This window comes from Trichosurus vulpecula, chromosome 8 (genome assembly GCF_011100635.1).
Source record: "Trichosurus vulpecula isolate mTriVul1 chromosome 8, mTriVul1.pri, whole genome shotgun sequence".
Classification (NCBI taxonomy): domain Eukaryota; kingdom Metazoa; phylum Chordata; class Mammalia; order Diprotodontia; family Phalangeridae; genus Trichosurus; species Trichosurus vulpecula.
In genome coordinates, this window is record NC_050580.1 from 198,521,923 (window position 1) to 198,543,560 (window position 21,638).

Here is a 21,638-nt window from a genome sequence, read left to right on the forward strand (position 1 = left end):
TACTACATATTTCTGCATTTATAATTTTTAATAATATGACTTTAAATACATGTGACAGCTTTGGTGGGGGTGGGTGGAAGTGGGGGGCAACATTCACCACTAATCAAGACCCAGTTGTACTATAAATCGTGACTGAAAATGACTTAGAGAGAGGTTGGATGGATTTCTGTCCCTTTGGATTTTCTCTATTTAAGCAGATATGCTTATAATTAGGATAATCTAATCAATAAAATTACCTCTAATAGGCTTGTGCCCCAAAACGCAGAGTAAAGTATTTTTCTTCCACAGTACCCACAGCTATTATGATTCCCATTTGAAACATGAGAAACCATTGTCAAAGGAATAATTTGTCCATAGTCATGAAGCTATGAAGTAGTCATAATGAAGAAGTCTGAAGTAGTCTGATACTGCATAGCTTCTCATTCCACTTTTCAGGGGACGGAGCTCAGTCCTGTTCACCTCCAGCTATTCACAAGTTGTTGAATAATCTGGACCAAAGGAAATGCCAATCCAAAGTCCTATCTTTGAATTTTTAATGTCATACTTTATATTTCAGTATTTGAAATAATCTATAATTTCAAAAGGGATCTCTCTCTCTGTGTCTCATAAATAGTATTTTATTTTTTCCAATTTTTCCAATAAGCATGATAGTTTTAACATTCATTTTTTATAAGATTTTAAGTTCCAAATTTTTCTCTCCTTTCTTGTCTCTCAACCCCCCTCTGCAAATTTCCACATTAGTTATGTTGTGAAAGAAGAAACAGAACAAAAGGGAAAACTCCTCCAAAAAACAAATCCCCGAAGTGAAAACAGTATGTTTTGATCTGCATTCAGTCGTCATAGTTCTTTCTCAGGATGTGGGTAACATTTTCCCTCACGAGTCTTTTGGATTTGTCTTGAATGATTGTATTTATTGCTGAGAAGAGCTAATTCTATCAAAGCTGATCATTGCCCAATGTTGCTGTTACTGCATCCAATGTTTTCCTAGCAGGTGATCTCTTGAGAGATGCCGTGTCTAAGTAACTAGTCACGTTACTCTCAGTCTCTCAGATAAGCTGGGACTCAGACCACAGTTATAACTCACGGCTCGGTACAAGGCCCACACCTGCCTACTAGCTTGATTAACAGTTGACTGTTCCACCTCCACTGAGAACCCAAGGCCACTTCTGTGCCACAAAGAGGAGGGTCAAATTGTCATGACAAATACTTGAAATAGACAGGAGTCCTCTCTGGTTTTCACTCATGACTTTCTCTACCACATCACAGAAGCCCTTCTACCCTGGAAGTTCTGCAGCTCCTTCATCCTGTGGCCCCTTCCTCTGTTTGGCTGGGTTCCTCCCAGAACCTCCATTTCAAGGAAGGCACTTGGGCCAGCCATGTCTTTGTTCCTCTCCTCTGAGAACCCAAGGACACTTCCATACCACAAAGTGGAGGACTGGAGGAGAGTCTTAATGGCATGACAAATACTTGAAACAGAGAGCAGTAGTCCTCTCTGGGCTCCACTCATGACTTTACCATGTCCCTCCTCTTCTACTCTCCCACCCCCGCTTTTGAGCATCCTTTTATGAGTCTTCTTCCCTTATTAGATTGTAAGCTACTTCGGGCCAATGTCTGGCATAGAGTAATTGCTTAATGAATCCTTGTTAACTTGTTAATTGAATAGTGGCACCCATCATACAACTTCCACAAAGAGTGGAGAAGGTGTCTTTTTCTCGCTGGTAGTTCTCTCTTCTCTGAGAAGGCCACCATTTTTAGGAATTCCCAGAAATAGGGCACACAGTTCTCTGTGATCACAGAGGGAGACAAGGCTGAAGCCGTGCTAGCTAGCTATTTTTGTTCTTGCTCTTTGAGACCTTCCAATAGCCTATAAAAAACCCCACTGCCATTCAGGGAGAATGTACCAAACTTTACACCTGTCCTCAGCATGCAGGAGGAGCTGGGTTAGCAGCAGTAGCCAAGGAGTAACAGTCAGAGCTTCCCCCTAAATTGTGTTAACCACCAGGAGACTATGGAGGTTTTGGCCTTAGTCATCTGAACAGCCAGTTCAATGGAGACCTATAGACACACACACTCTCTCTCTCTCTCTCTCTCTCTCTCTCTCTCTCTCTTCTGAAGGGAGGGGAAGGACAAAAGAGCAAGTACAGGGATGACTAAAATAGGCTGGATTTCTAGGACTAATGATGAGGGATTCAAGTAGCAAAAAGCTAGATCTCTACAACTCAAGTGAATCAGCTAAGAAGCCAGAAGTTAAGGCAATTATTTGAATAATACAGACCCCAAACGATTTCTATTTATCTTGTTTTCTGCCTCAATGGCTGTGTTATTAGGGCTGTGGAGATTTGGTCAAAACAGGGCAAAACGAGTGAAGTTTCTTTAATGAGAGAAATAAGTCAGGAACTCCCTGGGACCTGCAAGTTTCCTTCTAACCATCAGACTAATCAGTCAACCCCAAGTTTGATATCCTTGAGCCTGGCTCCGCTAACTAGACAGAGGGATAGAAGGTCAGCATTCACAAGAGCTTGTTGGCATCTGACTGGTGCCATTTGGTATCACAGGAAGCTGCTTCCCTGTACCTCATAGTATACCTTCATTACTGGGGTGTGCCTAAAGTGGCTCTCGGTTTCCCTGACCGAACCAGATCTCAAAACCAAATGTAGAAAAGCCCCATAACTTTGGGCCTGGGCTTAGAACAATTTTTCCAAGAAGGGAAGAGAAAGGAGGCACTATCCATTTCCCCTGTTTATTTCACTTGGATCCACAAGATAGAAAGTGTGTGTATGTGTGTGTGTATGTTTGTGTAGACTGGTATTCTCAGTTGGATACTCAAACCATTTTTTCCCAGAGCCATGGGATATCCTTAACGACTCCAGTTTCATTCCACTGAAAGAAACTTGCAGCTGCTTCTAATGGCACCTGTCCCATTTTCAGAAAAGCTAGAAGCTCAGAAATGCCATACTCAAATCTCAAAAGAGGAATCCCTACAAGTTGATCAGAGAATCATAGGTTTAGATCTGGAAGGTATTTTAGAGGCCATCAAGACCAACCACCTTCATTTTAAAGATGAAATCCAGGTACAGGTTAAGTGATTTGCCCACAATCAAACAACCACTAAGTGTCTGAGGTGGGATTTATACTCTGGTCTTTCAGACTCCAAGTCCAGTGCTCTATCCACCATATGTTGTCTCAACGACGTGAACAATGAGGGACCCTTTATCTCCACCTCCCCAAGGAGAACCTCACCTTCCATGATGGAGATGTGAACAGCTCTTCGGCGGGTCCTGGGGACGCTGCTCAACCTTGGTCCATGGGTGATGGAAGGGCAGCTCCGGCTGGGAACCATTCCGGCCCTGAGGATAGAAAAACCTGTTAATCCAAAATCCAGAGGGCAGGGAGGGATTGTGGGTGGGGGGTTAGGAAGATCAGAAAGCTCCTAGGATTGCCTGGCCACAAAAGTCTCATTCTCTTTCACAGCATCTCTGCTTCTCTTCAGTTCCAGGTTTTAGACAAATACACAGTTAAAGACCTGAGTCCCCTAATGCTCAATCTTTCTTCTGGGCAGAGACAAAAGGGGGGGTTTTGCATCAACACTGGCCGATTTTTATTATATCTAGGATAAACTATAAACTCCTCTGTTTAGTATTTAAAGCCTTTCAGAACCCGGCCTTAACCTATCTGTCCAGTTTCAGTGGACGCATCCCCCACCCCGAGTCAATCCCCAATCTTTGCAATCCAGCCAAAGTGGTCTCTGTATACATCTCATGACAATCCCTCTCCTGTGTCTGTGCTTTTTGCACTGGCTGTACTCGCATTTAGAACACATTTCCTCCTTATCTCCATCTTGTAGAGATTCCCTTCCTTTACGACTGCAATTCAGGCACCTTCTTCTGGTTGAGGCTTTTCCGGAGCCTTTAGTGAATGGATAGTGCCCCCTACCAAACTGCCTTATATTTAATTTCTCTCTCTCTCTCTCTCTCTCTCTCTCTCTCTCTCTCTCTCTCTCTCTCTCTCTCTCTGTGTACTTTATGCTGTATACATTTTAACATATACTTGTCTCCTCCATTAGAATGTAAACACATTGAAAGCAGGGAATTTATTTGTTGTGCTTGTATCCCCAGAGCCTGGCACATGGAGAATATAAATTAAAACTTGATTGAATAATTGATTGGTTCCAGAATAATTACAGAACACATAAGATTGTAACCAGGGGGAGGCAGGGGCACTTCACTCTCAGACCTGGGCACCCCCAAATGCCCCAGTGTGGTTTATAGGGTCTGCCTCCATGTATCTCAGACCAACTGTGTACTCCCACCCTGATCCACTGCCTCTCCAGCTAGGAAAGCCAATATCCAGCCTTTTAAAATGAACCCACTACAGAGACAAGAAATCTTTTTGCTTTGACTGGTCTTTTTTGAAGCACACTGCTGAGCTGGGCTCTGGGAACCCTGGAAAATGTTATCTGAACCAGTTGTTTCAGAGGGCTGACAGTAAGGGCTATGGGTTTCTACAAGTTCCTTGAAAGGAATACACTCTTCTTCCACCCAGGACAACAGTCAGGGGACATCTAGCTCAGGGCCTCCCATTCTTGGCTCCCCTCATGTCCATCCTATCCCACGACTTGAGACAAGTTAGAGATAAGTTGAGGCAAATCTTCTAATTCTGGATTCTGGATGGAATTTTTATCCCAGCATAGAGTGCATGAATGTCCATGACTTCAGCACTGGCTGAATCCAGATCCCCATTTAGGTGGGGATACCATGGACAGCTTTCCCTCTTCCAGGAAGACAGGAGTTCTTGGGCCTCTTCAAGCACTCACAAGAGCTCCACAATTGAGCCTGCGCTTGTCCACTCTCTGGGGGATGCAGTCTGTCTGGGTGAGTTCCCCACTCATCCTACTGGACTTCCTTTATTGTCTTCTACAAGGGGCCTTTGTTGGGGTAAGGGTAGGGAGGAGGGGGTCCAGGACCCTGCTGGCTTCTGGCTCACCCCTTCAACATGCTAGCCTTTAGGAGTTAGCTCTGGGAGGGCTAACCTCTTACCTGTGTATTTCTGGTGGCTCCCTTTTAATCTTGGCGCTAGATTCCATCACTTCCTTTGCCACTCGGCCACTGAAAGCAATTTGAGAATAAAAACAGCAACAAGAACTGAAAAAAAACCATGTAAGGACTGGGTCCAAAGATTACCATAGCCATCCCAACAGGATGGGTGTGAGGTAATCCACTCCCCTATCCCCCTCATCCTTGCCACTGTCAGGGTTGTGGGCAAAGTAACTGAGTCATGGTGAGGGGTGACAGCACCTTCTACAACAGCTTAGTCACTGAGAAAGGCTTGCTTGATGGCGTACAGAAGTCCAAAACACCCTGATAGCTAGCCATGGAGAGGCACCTCCCTCCCGACCCTTGGGAGCTATGTCATGGTCCAGTTCCGGCAATGGATAATGTACCTTCTCTCCAGTGGGCATAGACGATGCAGGAAAGTAAGGCAAAGTTTGGGGGAAAAGGTGTGAATCTACCAAAAAACCCACAAAAAACTGAACCCCAAAATAACAGCTATAACATACAGCACTTCACATAAATGTCCATTTGACCCTCACAACAATCTCATGAACCTAGGGAGGTAGGTGCTATTATTAAGCCCCACTTTATCGATGAGGAGACTGAGGCAGACAAGTTTTAATGACTTGCCCAGGGTCATACACCTAGGGAGGTAAGATTTGAGTCAGGTCTTCCTGATTTCAAGACCAGTATTCATATCTACTATAACAAGTTGCCTCTCACAGCCACAAAATCCCCGCCCCGCCCCCTTAGGAAGTTAGCTCACTGGAAGTAGGGAATGTTTTATTTGTTGTACTTATATCTCCAGAGCCTAGCATAGGGCCTGGCTCAGAGAGCATAAATAACAATGAATGATCCCAGAAGAACTGATCTTCTAAGAACTGAAGACATTCTAAGAATTGATCCCAGAAGACACAAAATTGTAGGCTGAAGGAGAAGGGGCACTTCTATCTGGGACCCTAAGTCTTGTTTGAGGGCTCAAGGAGGAGTCAGGGGGTCATCTGGAAACATGGGGACAGAATAATGAGGGAAAAAATTGAGATTTTTCAGTAGAAGTCTCAAGTGACTGCTCTCCAGAGAAGGGTCTGAAAAGAGGTCCATTAACTGCTACTTACTGTCACTATTTACCTGTATCGGAACCGGCTCCCTTTGAAGAATAAATTGCTGCTGGATACGGTGCGGACCTGGCTTGACTTCTCCAACCTGTAGCAAGACAAAGCCCAGATTTCTGGAAACTGCTGCAATTTATGCTGAGGAGGCATCATCTTTTCTACTCTTTTCAAAGTCCATTTGAAGAAAATGCAATCTGGAAATATTTGGTAGAGGTACCCTCCCTACTCTGAGCATAACCTCCAGGGCCGCGCGCGCGCCGTGTGTGTGTGTGTGTGTGTGTGTGTGTGTGTGTGTGTGTGTGTGTGTGTAGAAGAGGTCCCTGTTCACTTCACTTACCTCTGCTGTGCCCAAGTTCAAGGACATATTTAAAGCCCTTCCCTCATCCTCCCTGATATGAGAGGAAGAACTATAAGCACATCTGAAGGAGAGGGAGGAGGGGCATGGTAGGAAGAGAGGGGTCTGAGTCCCAGGTACCTGACTTGGTATTTGTCTCTAGAACGCTCTATGAGTATTCATGAGCCTGGGACCAAAAGTGACAATGCAGTGGAGAAAATACTTGGTTTGGAATCCAAGAACAACTTAGGTTAGACACACAGTTCTACTCTTTACTACGTGACTTTGGGGAAGATGCTTTACCTTTTTTGGTCTCAGTTTCCTCACCTGTAAAATTAGGGGGTTATATTAGATCAGGAGTTCTTAACCCTTTTTTACATTATGGACCTCTTCAGTAGTCTGGTGAAACCTATGGATCCCTTTTCAGAAAAAAGTTTTTAAATGCATAATGTAAAATATATAGGATTACAAATGAAACCAATTATACAGAAATAAAGACGTAATTCCAACCCCCCTTTCCCATCCAAGTTCATGGACCCTTTGAAATCTGTCCATGTACTTCTTTGGGAAGGGCATCCATAGACCCTAGGCTAAGAAGCCCCAGATTAGATTATCTCTAAGGACTCATCTAGCTCTATAAACTTTCCCTCTCCCTTTACCCATGACCTTTAACACATATACTGCAGAAATATCAACAGAACAGAGTATCAAGAGACCTTAAACACTGAGAACATTAGGTATGACAGAATCCAGAATTGTCTGACACAGAAGGAATCTAGTACAGGGGGAGTTCCAAACATGGGGTAAGAGTACCCAGAGGCGGGTACAAGAAGACCTGTCATGAGGGTGTGGGAAATATTTGGTTTAAAAACAAACTATAATCATCCTACTGAAATATTGCCAGAGTAGTAGTGTTAGTGAAGACTAACAACTTATTGCAGTGAATCAGGATCCTCAGTCCTGTTTTCAATGAAATCCAAACTAAAAAACAGACCAGAAGTTGAACATGAGATGTGGGTTTCTCTTTCAAAAACTATACTGACTTATTTGTTAAGAAATGAATCAAGGGACTCTAATTTAATGACTTTGCTTCGATAAAACATTTAACAACCTTATGGTACTTTAATATGTATGTACTGAATAATATTTTCTTTATGAAAAAACTAAATTATTGTATTTATTGTGCACAGGTGCAATTTATTTCCTTTTGTGCTGATAGCCAGGGCAGCTAGGTGGCACAGAATGCTAGCCTAGAGTTAGGAAGACCTGAGTTCAAATCCTGTCTTGGGCATTTGCTAATTATGTGACTCTGGGCAAGTCACTTACCCCTGTTTGCCTCAGTTTCCTTATCTGTAAAATGAGCTGGAGAAGTAAATGGGAAACCACTCCAGTATCTCTGCCATGAGAACCACAAATGGACTCATGAAGAGTTGGACATGACTCAACAACAACAAATTGAAAGCCAAAGGTTGGAAATTGCTGAGCTAGTCCAACACTCACTTTGGAGAAGAGGAACTCAGGCAAAGTCAAGTGACTTGTTCAAAGTCACACAGCTTGTTTTAGCATCAGAGCCTATACTAGATTTAGAAAGCTGTGACATATCTAAAAAAAAAAAAGGTAACCAATGGGTGGAGTGGGCATGCCCAAAGAGCCAAATGAGTGCCAAAGGGCAGCAGTATACAACCTAAAGAGGGTGTTCATATGGACAGAGAGACCATGAAGGAAGTTGAGGGGGGACGATGTTGTTCCCATGTAGCCACACTCAGGTTGCCTTGGGATGAAAGAAAACATCCATGGGGAATGTCTACTTGCTAATTATACAGATCAAGCAACTCAGGTAACTGCTTTGTAATTATCTTTTTATTTTTTTTAAAAATCATCATTTATTTATTCAATATTTTTAGTTTTCAGCATTAATTTTCACAAGAGTTTGAATTACAAATTTTCTCCCCATTTCTACCCTCTGCCCCACTCCAAGATGGCATATATTCTGATTGCCCTGTTCCCCAGTCAACCCTCCCTTCTGTCACCCCACTCCCCCCCCATCCCCTTTTCCCTTACTTTCTTATAGGGCAAGATAGATTTCTATGCCCCATTGCCTGTGTATCTTATTTCCCAGCTGCATGTGAAAAGTTTTTTTTTGAACATCTGCTTTTAAAACTTTGAGTTCCAAATTCTCTCCCCTCTTCCCTCCCCATCCACCCTCCCTAAGAAGGCAAGCAATTCAACATAGGCCACATGTGTATCATTATGCAAAACCCTTCCACAATACTCATGTTGTGTGTTTTGCTTCTTCCTATCCTATCCCCCTTTATTCAATTTTCTCCCTTGACCCTGTCCCTTTTCAGAAGTGTTTGCTTTTGATTACCTTCTCCCCGTATCTGCCCTCCTTTCTATTGTCCCCCCTTTTTTATCTCCTTCCTCCTTCTTTCCTGTGGGGTAAGATACCCAATTGAGTGTGTATGTTATTCCCTCCTCAGGTCAAATCCGATGAGAGCAAGATTCACTCATTCCCCTTCACCTGCCCCCTCTTCCCTCCCAACAGAACTGCTTTTTCTTGCCACTTTTATGTGAGATCTCTACCTTTGTAGGAATGTAAAAAAAAACAGTTCCACTTCAGTAAGTCCCTTATGATTTCTCTGGTTTACTTTTTCATGCTTCTCTTGATTCTTGTGTTTGAAAGTCAAATTTTCTATTCAGCTCTGGTCTTTTCACTGAGAAAGCTTGAAAGTCCTCTATTTTATTGAAAAGCCATATTTTTCCTTGGAGCATGATACTCAGTTTTGCTGGGTAGGTGATTCTTGGTTTTAATCCTAGCTCCATTGACCTCTGGAATATCATATTCCAAGCCTTTTGATCCCTTCATGTAGAAGCTGCTAGATCTTGTATTATTCTGATTGTGTTTTCACAATACTCAAGTTGTTTCTTTCTGGCTGCTTGCAGTATTTTTTCCTTGATCTGGGAACTCTGGAATTTGGTGACAATCTTTCTAGGAGTTTTCTTTTTGAGATCTTTTTCAGGAGGCGATAAGTGGATTCTTTCAATTTCTAATTTACTGTCTGGCTCTAGAATATCAGGGCAGTTCTCCTTGATAATTTCTTGAAAAATGATATCTAGGCTCTTTTTTTGATCATGGCTTTCAGGTAGTCCAATAATTTTTTAAATTATCTCTCCTGGATCTATTTTCCAGGTCAGTGGTTTTTCCAATGAGATATTTCACATTGTCTTCCACTTTTTCATTCCTTTGGTTCTGTTTTATAATATCTTGATTTCTCATAAAATCACTAGCTTCCACTTGCTCCAGTCTAATTTTTAAGGTAGTACTTTCTTCAGTGATCTTTTGGATCTCCTTTTCCACTTGGCTAATTCTGCCTTTCAAGACATTCTTCTCCTCATTGGTTTTTTGGAGCTCTTTTGCCATTTGAGTTAGTCTATTTTTTAAGGTGTTATTTTCTTCAGTATTTTTTGGGTCTCCTTTAGCAAGTTATTGACTTGTTTATCATGGTTTTCTCACATCCCTCTCATTTCTCTTCCCAATTTTTCCTCTACTTCTCTAACTTGCTTTTCCAAATCCTTTTTGAGCTGTTCCATGGCCTGAGACCAGTTCATGTTTTTCTTGGAGTCTTTTGATGTAGGCTCGTTGACTTTGTTGACTTCTTCTGGCTGTATGTTTTGGTCTTCTTCATCACCAAAGAAAGATTCCAAAGTCTGAGACTGAATCTGAGTCCGTTTTCGCTGCCTGGCCATGTTCCCAGCCAACTACCTGACCCTTGAGTTTTTCGCGGGGGTATGACTGCTTGTAGAGTAGAGTACATTGTCCCAAGCTTGAGGGGTTGCGCTGTTGTTTTCCAAGCTATTTCTACACAGCAAGCTCTGCCACACCAGCACTACCCTTCCCCTAAGAACCACCAATGGCGACAGGACTCAGATCTTAAGCAGGCTCTGCACTCCTGCTCTGATCCACCACTCAATTCCTCCCACCAGGTGGGCCTGGGGCCAGAAACAACTGCAGCCCTAGTTCTGTAGCTGCACCTCCTCTGCTGCCCCCAGGTTGGTGGTTGAACCACAAACTCCTTTCACTCTGTCCCCCGCAGCTTTTCCCAGTAATCTCCATTTTCTTTGGTGTTTGTGAGTTGAGAAGTCTGGTAACTGCCACAGCTCACTGATTCAGGGTGCTAGGGCCTGTTCCGCCCGGCTTCTGGTCTGGTTGGTCTGCATGGCCCATGCTGGGCTCTGCTCCTCTCTGCTCCCCAGCCCCGTGTGATAGACCTTACCCCACGACCATCCAGGCTGTCCTGGGCTGGAGCCCTGCTTCCCTCTGCTATTCCGTGGGTTCTGCAGCTCTAGAATTTGTTCAGAGCCATTTTTTTATAGGTTGATGGAGGGACCTGGCGGGGAGCTCATGCAAGTCCCTGCTTTCCAGCTGCCATCTTGGCTCCACCTCCAGAATTATCTTTTTAAACACCAGCTGGTGATACCCACCTCTTTCTTCTCCTTTCACCAAGTTGTAGCTTCCCTGGGTTATGGTATATCAGACCTAGCCCCCCTCAACTGGTATGCAGAATCCCACTTCATGAGGCTAATTGGTGTAAGGTACTCCTTATGAGCAAACTCTCCCTACCAGTACAGATCAGCAACTGTTCTTCAAGAGAGAGCTGCCTGGGATCACTGAGAGGTCAAATGATTTGGCTAATGATCACACAGCGAGTATGTGTAACAGGCCGGATTTGAATTCAGACCTAGTCTCCATGGTTTCTATCCACTAGGACATGATGCTTAAAAAGTATTCTGAGAATGGGATTTGGGTTTCTGGATTAGGGCATGATGGCCTCTTGTTCAAGCATAGGGCACATATAATGAAAGCTGGTAAAATATATATATATATATATATCTATGTGTTAAAAATACACACATATGTATAGCATTGAACTGAAGATAGAGGGAGAGGGAAAGAGAGGAGGGAGAGGGAGAAAACTGTTCACATATCTTCTAAGCCAGATGCTACAGACATACTACAGACAATCGGGTAAAATAAAGAAAGAAGAAAATCAGTGATGAGGAAAAACTAGTAAATTTCAGGAATCAATGTCCAAGAAAAGGGGTAGTAATTAAAATTATAGTCTTAGTTGTATATACACAAATATGCAGGGTATGGGAAATAAAGTAGAACAGTGATATTGCTGCAAAGAAGGAAATTCAACTTTATAGGTATCACTGAGATTTGGTGGTTTGTAATTTATGGTTTTGGAAAAGGAACAGATTAGCTTAAAGGGATGGTAGAGTAATTTTGTATATAAGAGGATAAGCTGAACTCTTGTGGGAAAATCCATTAATTAGAGGGCGAAAGCATTGTAGAGAGCATTAGTTAGGGAAAAACAGAGGGACTAGGAAAAAAAAATTAGAGGGAAAGACAGAGACAAGGAAGAAATGGATAATGATATCATTAAATAGCCCACAAATCTGGCACAGAGAGATGGCATATTAACAATGGGTGATTTCAACTACCCAGATAACCATAAAAACTCTGTCTGATGAAAGCAGAGGAGTTGATATCCTGACTTAATAATTTCAATCTTCAAAAGGTAGAGGAAGCAATAAGGAGAACTGCTGTTATAGACCTCATTCTGACCAATAAGGAGGAAATGGTGGCTGAATTAGAAACGATGGGAACCTTTAGTGGAGTTGGCCATGCCACTTAAGATGGAAAAGTCGGATACAGTCTGATGTGCATCCTAGATATGGAAGAGTAGAGTTCAGAACAGAGACAGGTAAGGTCCCATGAACTAAAATTTTACAGGGGATGAGGAACAGGGATGCTTTTAAGAACAAAATTTGGCGTATGCAATAAGCACAACTGGAGTGAAGAAGGAAAGAGGGAATAGGCTGATGAGAATGTAGATACATAGGGAACTCACTGAAAAATTTAGATCTAAAAAACACTTGTACAAGATAAAGAAGCAAGGTTATGCAACCCAGAATGAATGCAAAAGAATAGTGTTAAAAGTATGAAAAATTCAGAAACTTAGATAAATGCTAAAGATAACAAAAAGGGCTTTTTCCAGCTATGTTGGGGGCAAGAACTTTAAAAAAGGAATAGGATCATTGTTTGGGATGGATGGGAAAATGGTAATGGTGAGAAGGTAAAACTACTCAATTCTTACTTTGCTTCTATTTTCTCTATCAAGGAAAACAATCTCTCGATGAGGAATAGAACAAAAATTGCTAACAGGGAGATGAAACACAAGACGGAGATGGGTAACAGCCTTTGATGAGTTCATGTAATCAGTCAAATGAATTACATCCCAGGGTACTGAAAGAACTGGCAGAAATAATTTTTATGGGCCACTGTTAATCTTTGAAAAACTTCAGTGAATGGAAAAGGTACCCCAGTTCTGGAAATAGGCAAATGCCACAGTTCTAAAAAAATTTAGATGATAGATTCTTTAAAATATAGGCCAGCAAGTCTCATTTTAATTTCTGGAAAAAATTCTAGAATATGTTATTATTAAAAGAATGGTTCATGAGTATTAAGAAAGGGAAACAGATGTAGTACACTTGTTTTTCAGCAAAGCATTTGACAAAAAGTTTCTCATACTTAATAGATAATAGAGAAATATATATCATGATAGAGTAATATGTAGTACAAGAGTAAGGTAGATAGTAGAACTGGTTTAATGACAGTGGCTACAGACATCCCCACACAAAAGCTGCATCACTGACTTTGCATGCTTGGGCTTAGAGTCCAAAGGACTTGCGCTATGCTTTGGGGACATAATTACAACGAAAACTTGACTTTTAAAGCCAAACAATGAAAATATGTAACAGATGTATGGGAAGCTCTTTACAATGGCAGAGTGTACAAGATCAGTGAAGTGCCTAGCAGGATACAAACTTACATGCATTGTGTCTCTCATTTTTTCCCTACTATACACAGCTGCAAATGTGTGCAGCTGCCAATGCAAAAGTGAAGATGAGGCTGAATGTTGACTGTATTTTGGTTTTGCCCATGTAGGTTATTTGTGCCCATGTAGGTCTGTCTAAACGTGGCCTACAGGGAGGCAAGAATAGACATTTCTAGCATTTCCTTCTCTAACTTTCTCCAAAGAAGACTTTCATTCCTTCCAGAAGGGAAAGCAAAAGGTTGGGGCCAGAGACTGGACATTCTGCTCTTCTCAGAGAGAGAGGTAGCCTTATATTTATCTGCTCCCTCAAATATCATTGGTCTAGGAGAAGTTATTTTTACATCCAAGCTATGTTCTCATTGCTATCCTTTAACAGGAAATTATCAATGAATTGGAAATTCAGTATATCTACAAAAGGAAGGAAAATATGTATGGTAGTGTAGATTACACGTGTTATGAAAAGTGAATATTGCCTGAAACAATTTTTTTTAACTGAGATGTTAGCAAAAATGTCACAGAATTCTAGGGAATTACTAGCGAGAAAAATGTTTTGCATGCTACTAATTTTATTTTGTGTACTGCATTTTATGGGTTATTTCATGGTTACTGTGTTAGGAAGAATATATATTATCAGAATTAATGTTTTGTTATAAAGAATTATATGCAGAAAAGCATATTTTCAGCAATCTCTAGCAAAAGATTAGTTTTTGGTGGTCACAGGAATGTTACCCCCTATTTCCCATAGGTTCAATATATCAACACTTGCATTTTTTACTTTTGCACTGTTTTCTAGGAATGTTACTCCTGTGAAAGTTGAGGACTGATTATATAAATTATATACTATCTCATCAACAGTGTGATTTGGAAGTTCAAAATAAAGTTAATGGAATCTTAGGCTCTATAAAGAAAGACAGAGTCTAGAATGAAAGAAGTGATAGTTGGTCAGAGACCATTTGTAAACATGTAACTCTTGATAGCTAACTTATTTGGGGCATAGGTCTACTCAGAGTTCTAAGAGAAGCAGTTACTGCAATTAAGTCTGATTCAGTTTTCTATGATAGCATCTGCTCTTTTGAACACGACAAGGTGTAGAATACTGGAAGAAGTGGAGAACACAGCATACTTAGGAGAACTTTTAGATTAACATCTAGGGAAATTTGGACACTCAACCTGTTCTATGATTATGAGATGAATGTAACTTACTTGATTATAGAAAAATAAGAATTTGGTTACTAATCATAAACTGAGGTGGGGTCATTCACAGAGGAGATCCAGAGTCAGAACCCAGAAGAGAAGGGAAAAATTTCAGAACTGAATTAATGAGGTTATAACTCTATGTATTATCACTTGTTATTGGGCAGGTGAATTAGGTAATGAGAGCAGGGAGTATTCTTTACTGCCACTGATTGCTGAGAAGAAAAAAGAGTAGAGAAAATATGCTATACTCTTTATTATGTTTTTCAGCTGAGAAGAAAATGAAAAGAGATGGCAGAAGAGTCTTCTATTATCTATTGTTGCTGACAGGAGGAGGAGGAGGAGAAGGAGGAGGAGGAGTAGGAGGAAGAGGAGGAGAATACTGTAAAGAAGCCCAGCTGGAGAACCTTTTACCAACTTTAGGATGAAGGTTATGGGGCTGTTCTGAGGTCCAATCTTCCTTGGCCCTCCTTGGTCAGCAGAGACCCTCATAGCACACAAGTGCATCTCCTCTTTGGTACAAAACAACTGGGCCACTACCTTGGAGTACACAGGAGCCAGACCAATTTGGTATTCATACTGTACTTTTCAAGAGTCCCTGGTCCTCTGGCCAAATGCATAGACACAATCAAGCATTTACAGCAAAAAAAGCCTAAGTAAGAAACAGCTCTATGTAGTACTACTCTGGTGGATCCAAAGAAGACCCAGTAATTTTGCTGCCAAGAGTGGTAGACATGGAGCCAGGAGGACCTGGGTTCAGATTCCACCTCAGGCACTTATTAGCTGTATGACTTTGAGCAAGTCATTTTGTGGAGTCCTGTTACAGTTGGCAAGTGTCATTGAACCTGTGACTTATGAGGGTAATGAGTTCCTTTCTCCTCACCAGGGAGTTGGATCCAACCCAGTCCATATAAGCAACACTGTGCTGTCCCTTCAGGTGAACAGAATGAGAAAGCCTGCCTGGCAGGTGTCTCTGCTGATGGCAGCATTCCCAGGAAGAACACAGTACATACATTGTCTTGTATCTTCCTGATTAAAATGCAGCTTGTTAAAGCATAAGACATTGCATTCTATTTTTAAACCAGACCAAGGGTTTCTGTGAAAGATAATTTACCTGGCGTCTTCCCTTTCTCTAGATGGGAAATTTCTTAGCTCTGTAATTTTTTTTTAAACAACCACTTGACTTAACCAAAGGAAAACACTAATCCTAACTTCTTGGGGGTATGCAAGTATCCCCTCCTAGGGACTGCTCATGGGGGTATCTTTGGCCCTGATACAATGTTGGGATTGGTACCAGCCAACACTGAACGTAATGGGATTAGTCCCAACAAAGTGATTCTTCTTTTTTTAATTAGATTTTTTATTTTTAGTTTACAACACTTAGTTCTACATGTTCTTGAGTTTCAAATTTTCTTCCCTTCCCTTCCCTCCCCCAAGACAGCACGCAGTCTGATATAGATTCTACATAAACCTTCACATTAAACTTATTTATACAATAGTCAAGTTGCAAAGAAGAATTGTGACCAATGGAATGAATCATGAGAGAGAAGAAACAAAACCAAAAAAGAAGAGGAAAAAAGACAGAAAATAGTTTGCCTTAGTCTGTATTCACCAACAAAGTGATTCTTAAAGTATGTGGTAGACCCAAAGCCTTGATAGTCATTCTAATGGTGTGGATCAGGATTGTGGCAGTCCTGGTGGGTGAAAGCACATTTTAGGTCCTGGTTGGTTTCTGAGAGAGCTAGAATGATTCCAGGGACTCTGAATGGCACGTGTCATGGTTTCTTCTAGATCCCCTGGGATTCTCTGTGAAACAGACTATACCTCTGAGAAACTCCAGAACTATTCTGTTCTTGGGGAGGGCCTTTATTTTTTGGGAAGGGGAAACTCTAAGGTCAAACTAAAGTAAACTAATTGGGGGTGACTGAGCTATAATGAATCCCAAAGGCATTACTCTTGACCTTTAAAGCAGGCCCCAAGATATCTAATGCCACCCAAATAGTACCAAAAGATCTAGCTTAGATGCTACATGACCAGTCAGCTAATATCTACCATTGGTCAATGGCAGAAAGCTCAGAACCAAATTGACACAGAATGGGTAGCTGGGTTTTCCAAGGGTCATTTCCTTCTCCCTTTCTCCTGTTACCAGCCTGTCTTCCTTTCCTTTGGAAATACCTTTTATCACTCTGGCTCCAATAAAGCATAACAATCCAAGATGACTCACTTGTAGAAGGCTTGGTTTTCTATTCCACATTTCCAGAGATGCTTGCAGGCTTCTGGTGTTGGAGCAAAATATGTAAGAACAATTTTCTTTTCCTACAAAAAAATTCCATATAGAAACAATTGACTGTGGAGGGAAGCAAATGGGCAATGTGGACCAGGACATTCGGGGAAAGGTCAAAAATTCAGGTTAATCTAGAGAATCAGTATTAGGGTGTCTTGATGGCCAGAAAGCAAACCAAAGTTTTCAGTCCTTGGCCAACAGATAGCCAATGTGAGTTGCTTGTATAGAGGTAGAAGATTCTGCATTTTGGGCTCCAGGAAAGAAATAAAATAATTCCCCTATAGTGCAGAAGATCTTGTACTAAGGATCTTCTGTAGCAAACCTCGGGGTGTCATCAGCATAACACACACATCTCTGCCCCCAGCCCCAGAATCCCCACCTTGGTGCCAGGACTTAGCTTTACCAGGTAGGGACCACTTAGCTTGTCCACTTCAGGCTAGTTTCAGCTACCCCAGCTCCCAAACCCTTCCTGAAGAGAAAGAAGGAGCCACTCACCTCTTTCTGACTTACATATAAATAGAAAGTCTTTCCTTCAAATTTCAGCTTGGTCACCTCATTCCTAAAAGAATAAAGAGAGCACCTGTCACCAGTCTGACAGGTGAACCTTGTGGAGACAGAGCCTGCCTATTCTGGAAGAGCATCCAGGCACAGACACAATTTTAGCCAAATTCAGAACTGAAACAAGATAGCAGCGCAGTGTGTTTGAAGGAACAGTTACTGGAACAGTTTCAATCCACAGTTTTCTGTTCAACCAAAGTGTAAGGGAGCGGGGAGGGGTAGAGAAGGATTTCAGGCTCAACAACAGTGGCTGTAAAAGGGAAACATCTCTGGATGGAAAGTGGTTCTTGGTGGAGTGTCCAAGGGTCATTGCAGGACTTGGTTCATAACACAGGTGCATTATCTGAATGAGGATATCAAATGTCAGATGCCACAGTTAGCTGATGAGGCCAAAGTTCCAAATACAGCAAGTAATGACAAAACAGGGCCACCAGGCTCTGAGGAAGCTGCTTCTGTCAGGTGACTGTGCCACTGGATGGAAAATGCAGTTTAATGCAGACGCATATAGAACAATCAATCCGGGTGGGGAGGGGGCAACAAACCAGAGAGAGAGAGAGAAAGAATGAGAGAGAGAGAGAGAGAGAGAAAGAGAGAGAGAGAGAGAGAGAGAGAGAGAGAGAGAGAGAGAGAGAGAGAGAAATAGAGTACAGATTACATGGAACAGTCATGCAGCGTACTGACCAGGAAAGGGGTTTAGGGGTTATTGTAGAAAAATCCTTGGAGCCATCAGCCCAGTGTATGGTTGCAGTGAAAAAGGCAAACAGGATACTGGGGTACATCACCAGTGGGATGCAATACACATTAAAAGAAGTGATATGATTACTGTACATTAAGTGGTCCAGACCTCACATTCAAATACTATTCTCAGTTTGGCTTACTTTATTTTTTTTTGTTTTATTTTAATTTTTTTTAAATTTTTCAATCAATTAATTATTTATCCCTTAGTTTGGCTTACTTTAGCAAAGAGGGAAAAGAGTGCCATAGCCCTAGAAGTGGGTACCAGGGAGTGTAATACAAGCAAAACTGAAGAATCCAGCTGTTTCTCATTCCTTTCTATGCCAGATGTATCCCTATGCTTCCTATTACAGCTGTCTTCCTGAACTTTGTTGAGCGTTCTGTGCTATTTGGGGCCTTATTACCCAGCTACTCAGATCCTCTATAGAACAATTCTACACAGAGAACTTAATTCAGGGGTGGGGAACCTGAAGCCTCGAGGCCACACGTGGCCCTGTAGGTCCTCCAGTGCAGCCCTTTGACTGAATCCAAACTCCACGGAGCAAATTCCCTTAATAAAAGAAATTGTTCTGTAAAACTTGGACTCGGTCAAATGGCTGCACCCAAAGACCTAGAAGGCCACATGTGGCCTGGAGGCCACAGGTTCTCCATCACTGATTTAATCCATTGACTTATTGCTCTCTGTAATTTGTAGGGAGATTTCCACTGATTCTCTCTGTATACCCCTGACACCCTAAGAACTAAAGGGGATGGAAGAAGAAGAAAGAGATGGAAACAATGCACCTATACTGCAGATGGAAAAAAATTCGGGACATAGACAGGGTATCATTGCTCACTGTTGCCCAGTCACGGACTAGACCAGGATTATAACACAGAGCACCTACCCATCAGCTTTGATGTGACACTCTCTGAGACTTACTAGGCTGCTTTTCTGTTCTCAGTGGTAACTGACTGATATACAGACAAACACACTGGTCACTTAGCCTTTAGCTGGTCACAAAAGAAGACTAAAAAATCCTTGTCTTCAAAGTGAGGATACTAACCTGCATCAGTTAGTGACAGAGTGACATCTACTAACTTGGTGAGGGAGACTGAAAATGCTGGGATTATCCTGCCTAGAGGAAGCAGGTATGGAGAGCAGACTATCTGGGGGACTCCAAATTCAGGAGAGGGCTGCCCAGGGAAATTCAGTGAGCAGCAAACAGCACTGCTTCTGGGGATTTGTGGACAATTCAGGGAAGGAAGTCCCTCTTTCAAGTGGTCTGCTTGTAAAAACAGACCCTAGGAAGGCAGTGTGGTACAGTGGATCAAGCAGTGGACTTGGAATCAGGAGGATCTGGGTTCAAATTCCACCTGAGACATTTACTAGATATATAAGAGCTTGGGAAAATCACTTAAGGTCTCTCCGCCTCAGCTTCCTCACCCCTAAAATGAGGATAATAACAGCACTGCCTTGGTGTTGTTGTGAGGACTGAATGAGATAATATTTGTAAAGTGCCTTGCAAACCTTAAAGTGCTATATGGTTATTAGCCATGATGTTTTATTAGCTATAATTTGGTCTGCAGGGCTGGAACTCAGATTCTTCATCAAAACTATAATTCAAGAATATTCAAGCAGGGAGCTGCCACCTCCATCAGGAAAGCTGCTGCTTTGCCTATGCTCTAAATATAGCCCCTGAGGTATGTCCCCAAGGGCCTTCATACTCACAGAGACTGGGCTCATTCTCTGCCTTGGTTGAGTAGAAACCCTGGCCCCCCACCATGCTCGCCAAAAGAGGGAAGCAGACAATCCAGAGACAAACGAAGAAACGGTTTTGTGTACACGTGTCCCAGGCAACCTCTGAATGTGGACGTCCTGCCCCGGGGAATGGACAGTAGGCTGGCAGAGGTCAGGGAAATGATTTTGCAGGTGCTCAGAGTTGCTCATCAGGTTTCTATAGTTTACAAGAATAAGAAAGTGGAAAGAAGGTGCATCACCTTTCCACTGGAGGGCAGTGCTGAGGGGGCTTAAGCAATCTAACCTTTATAATAATGCAAGGGAACACCTGCTAGCTTCAGATTTCCCACAGGCTCTTTAGTAGCAAATTGGGGAGTGGACTGTCTGGGCCTGGCTCTGCCTGATCTCTGTGCTCACTCTCCATGCCTGCCTGCTCACATCCTTGTGCAGGCAGAGAAGCAGGAAGAGGCCACCCAGTGCTATGGCTAATGAGCTAATCAGTACAGGACCTCGCCCTGATGAGGTGGAAAGAAAGCAGCTGCATGGTGCTCCCTGGGGAAGCCCAGGTGGTATCACAGAACTGGGTACCTGCCATTATAATAAGGCAGAGTCTGCCCCACGTCAGCCCCCAGGAGCCAGACATAGGAACGAAGACACACAAAAGAGCTGAAGAGAGTGGTCAGCCCCAGAGGCATGAAGAACTGGGAGATGGGTGCTTCACTGGGGCCACCACCGAGGCAGCAGCAGTAAGGCTGGGTGCGGATAGTCATTCTAGGGGAATGAATAGATCGGCTTCTAGGGACCAAACAGAGTGAGCTTCAGAAAGGCTGCTGTGCCACAGAGCCAAAATTGGGACAGGACACCCTACAAGGCCTCTCTCTTTAAGGAATCAGCTACAGATCCGGGGGTTGGTTCGAAACGGAGTTTTTGGCAGGGGCAATGAGGAGGCTTTTGCCTGTACAAAAAGTCAGTGCACTGCTCACATACAGCCCAGATCTTGCTCACTGGTTAGGAGTTTGGGTAATGGAATTAGGGACCTGCCTGCTGAGATAGGCCAGAGTGGCCAGTTAAGTCAGTCAGTGCTGGCTATGGCCCTAAAGAGGGACATAATTCCCAAAGCTCATGGTTCTCTCTACAATTTCGTTGCTGTGAAGGACATTATGGATCTCCTGTGACCCTCTCTCGCTTTCCCTGTTCTCTGCTTCAGTCTTATCTTCTTTCTTCCCCACTAGTCACCTAGACAAACCTTCACATCTGAATGGGGTCCCAGGGCCCAGGTTCTGACTTCCAGGTCCATTCTACTGGATTTATATCCCTTTTGTCTCTAATGAAACTAGCCCTAGGCAAATCTCTTTTGGAAGAATCAGACTCTCTCGTGAGACCATGGCCTAAAAACGTTACAGCTGTGAAAACCACTTTGGAGAATGACCTGAATCATGTTTGGCCTTCCATGGGCAAAGGAGACAGATGCTGTGGCACCTCCCCTGCTGCTGAGATCTGAAGACCCTATTTGGGAATGATAGGCACTCACCATTTTATGAAGTGAACTCTCTTGTTGCCTTGCAGAACCACAAACCCAAAGGGAGTGAAGGCCAGAAATGCAGCATTCCCTGACACATCCTGAAACACAAGACCTTTCATTATCATGGTGATGCAGGCTCCATGAATGGCCACAACATACGCTTAGAGATGAGGCAGTGCAGAGACAGCTGTCTGCATCTAGAGAAAGAACTGATAAACAGAAGTATATA

The 21,638-nt window shown here is 42.6% G+C and overlaps 1 protein-coding gene across 4 annotated transcripts in view; it reads right to left on the minus strand.

The window, feature by feature from the left end:
- FRMD5 (FERM domain containing 5) overlaps positions 1 to 21,638 on the minus strand; it is a 373,795-nt gene that overhangs the window by 12,020 nt on the left and 340,137 nt on the right. For all 4 annotated transcript variants that reach the window (XM_036735288.1, XM_036735286.1, XM_036735287.1 and 1 more), the window contains 6 exons: positions 21,419 to 21,507; positions 17,373 to 17,436; positions 16,818 to 16,909; positions 6,180 to 6,254; positions 5,037 to 5,105; positions 3,241 to 3,347 (listed from right to left, as the gene is read on the minus strand). In XM_036735288.1, the coding sequence (XP_036591183.1) occupies positions 3,241 to 3,347; positions 5,037 to 5,105; positions 6,180 to 6,254; positions 16,818 to 16,909; positions 17,373 to 17,436; positions 21,419 to 21,507 (496 nt within the window). The remainder of the gene's footprint in view (positions 1 to 3,240; positions 3,348 to 5,036; positions 5,106 to 6,179; positions 6,255 to 16,817; positions 16,910 to 17,372; positions 17,437 to 21,418; positions 21,508 to 21,638) is intronic.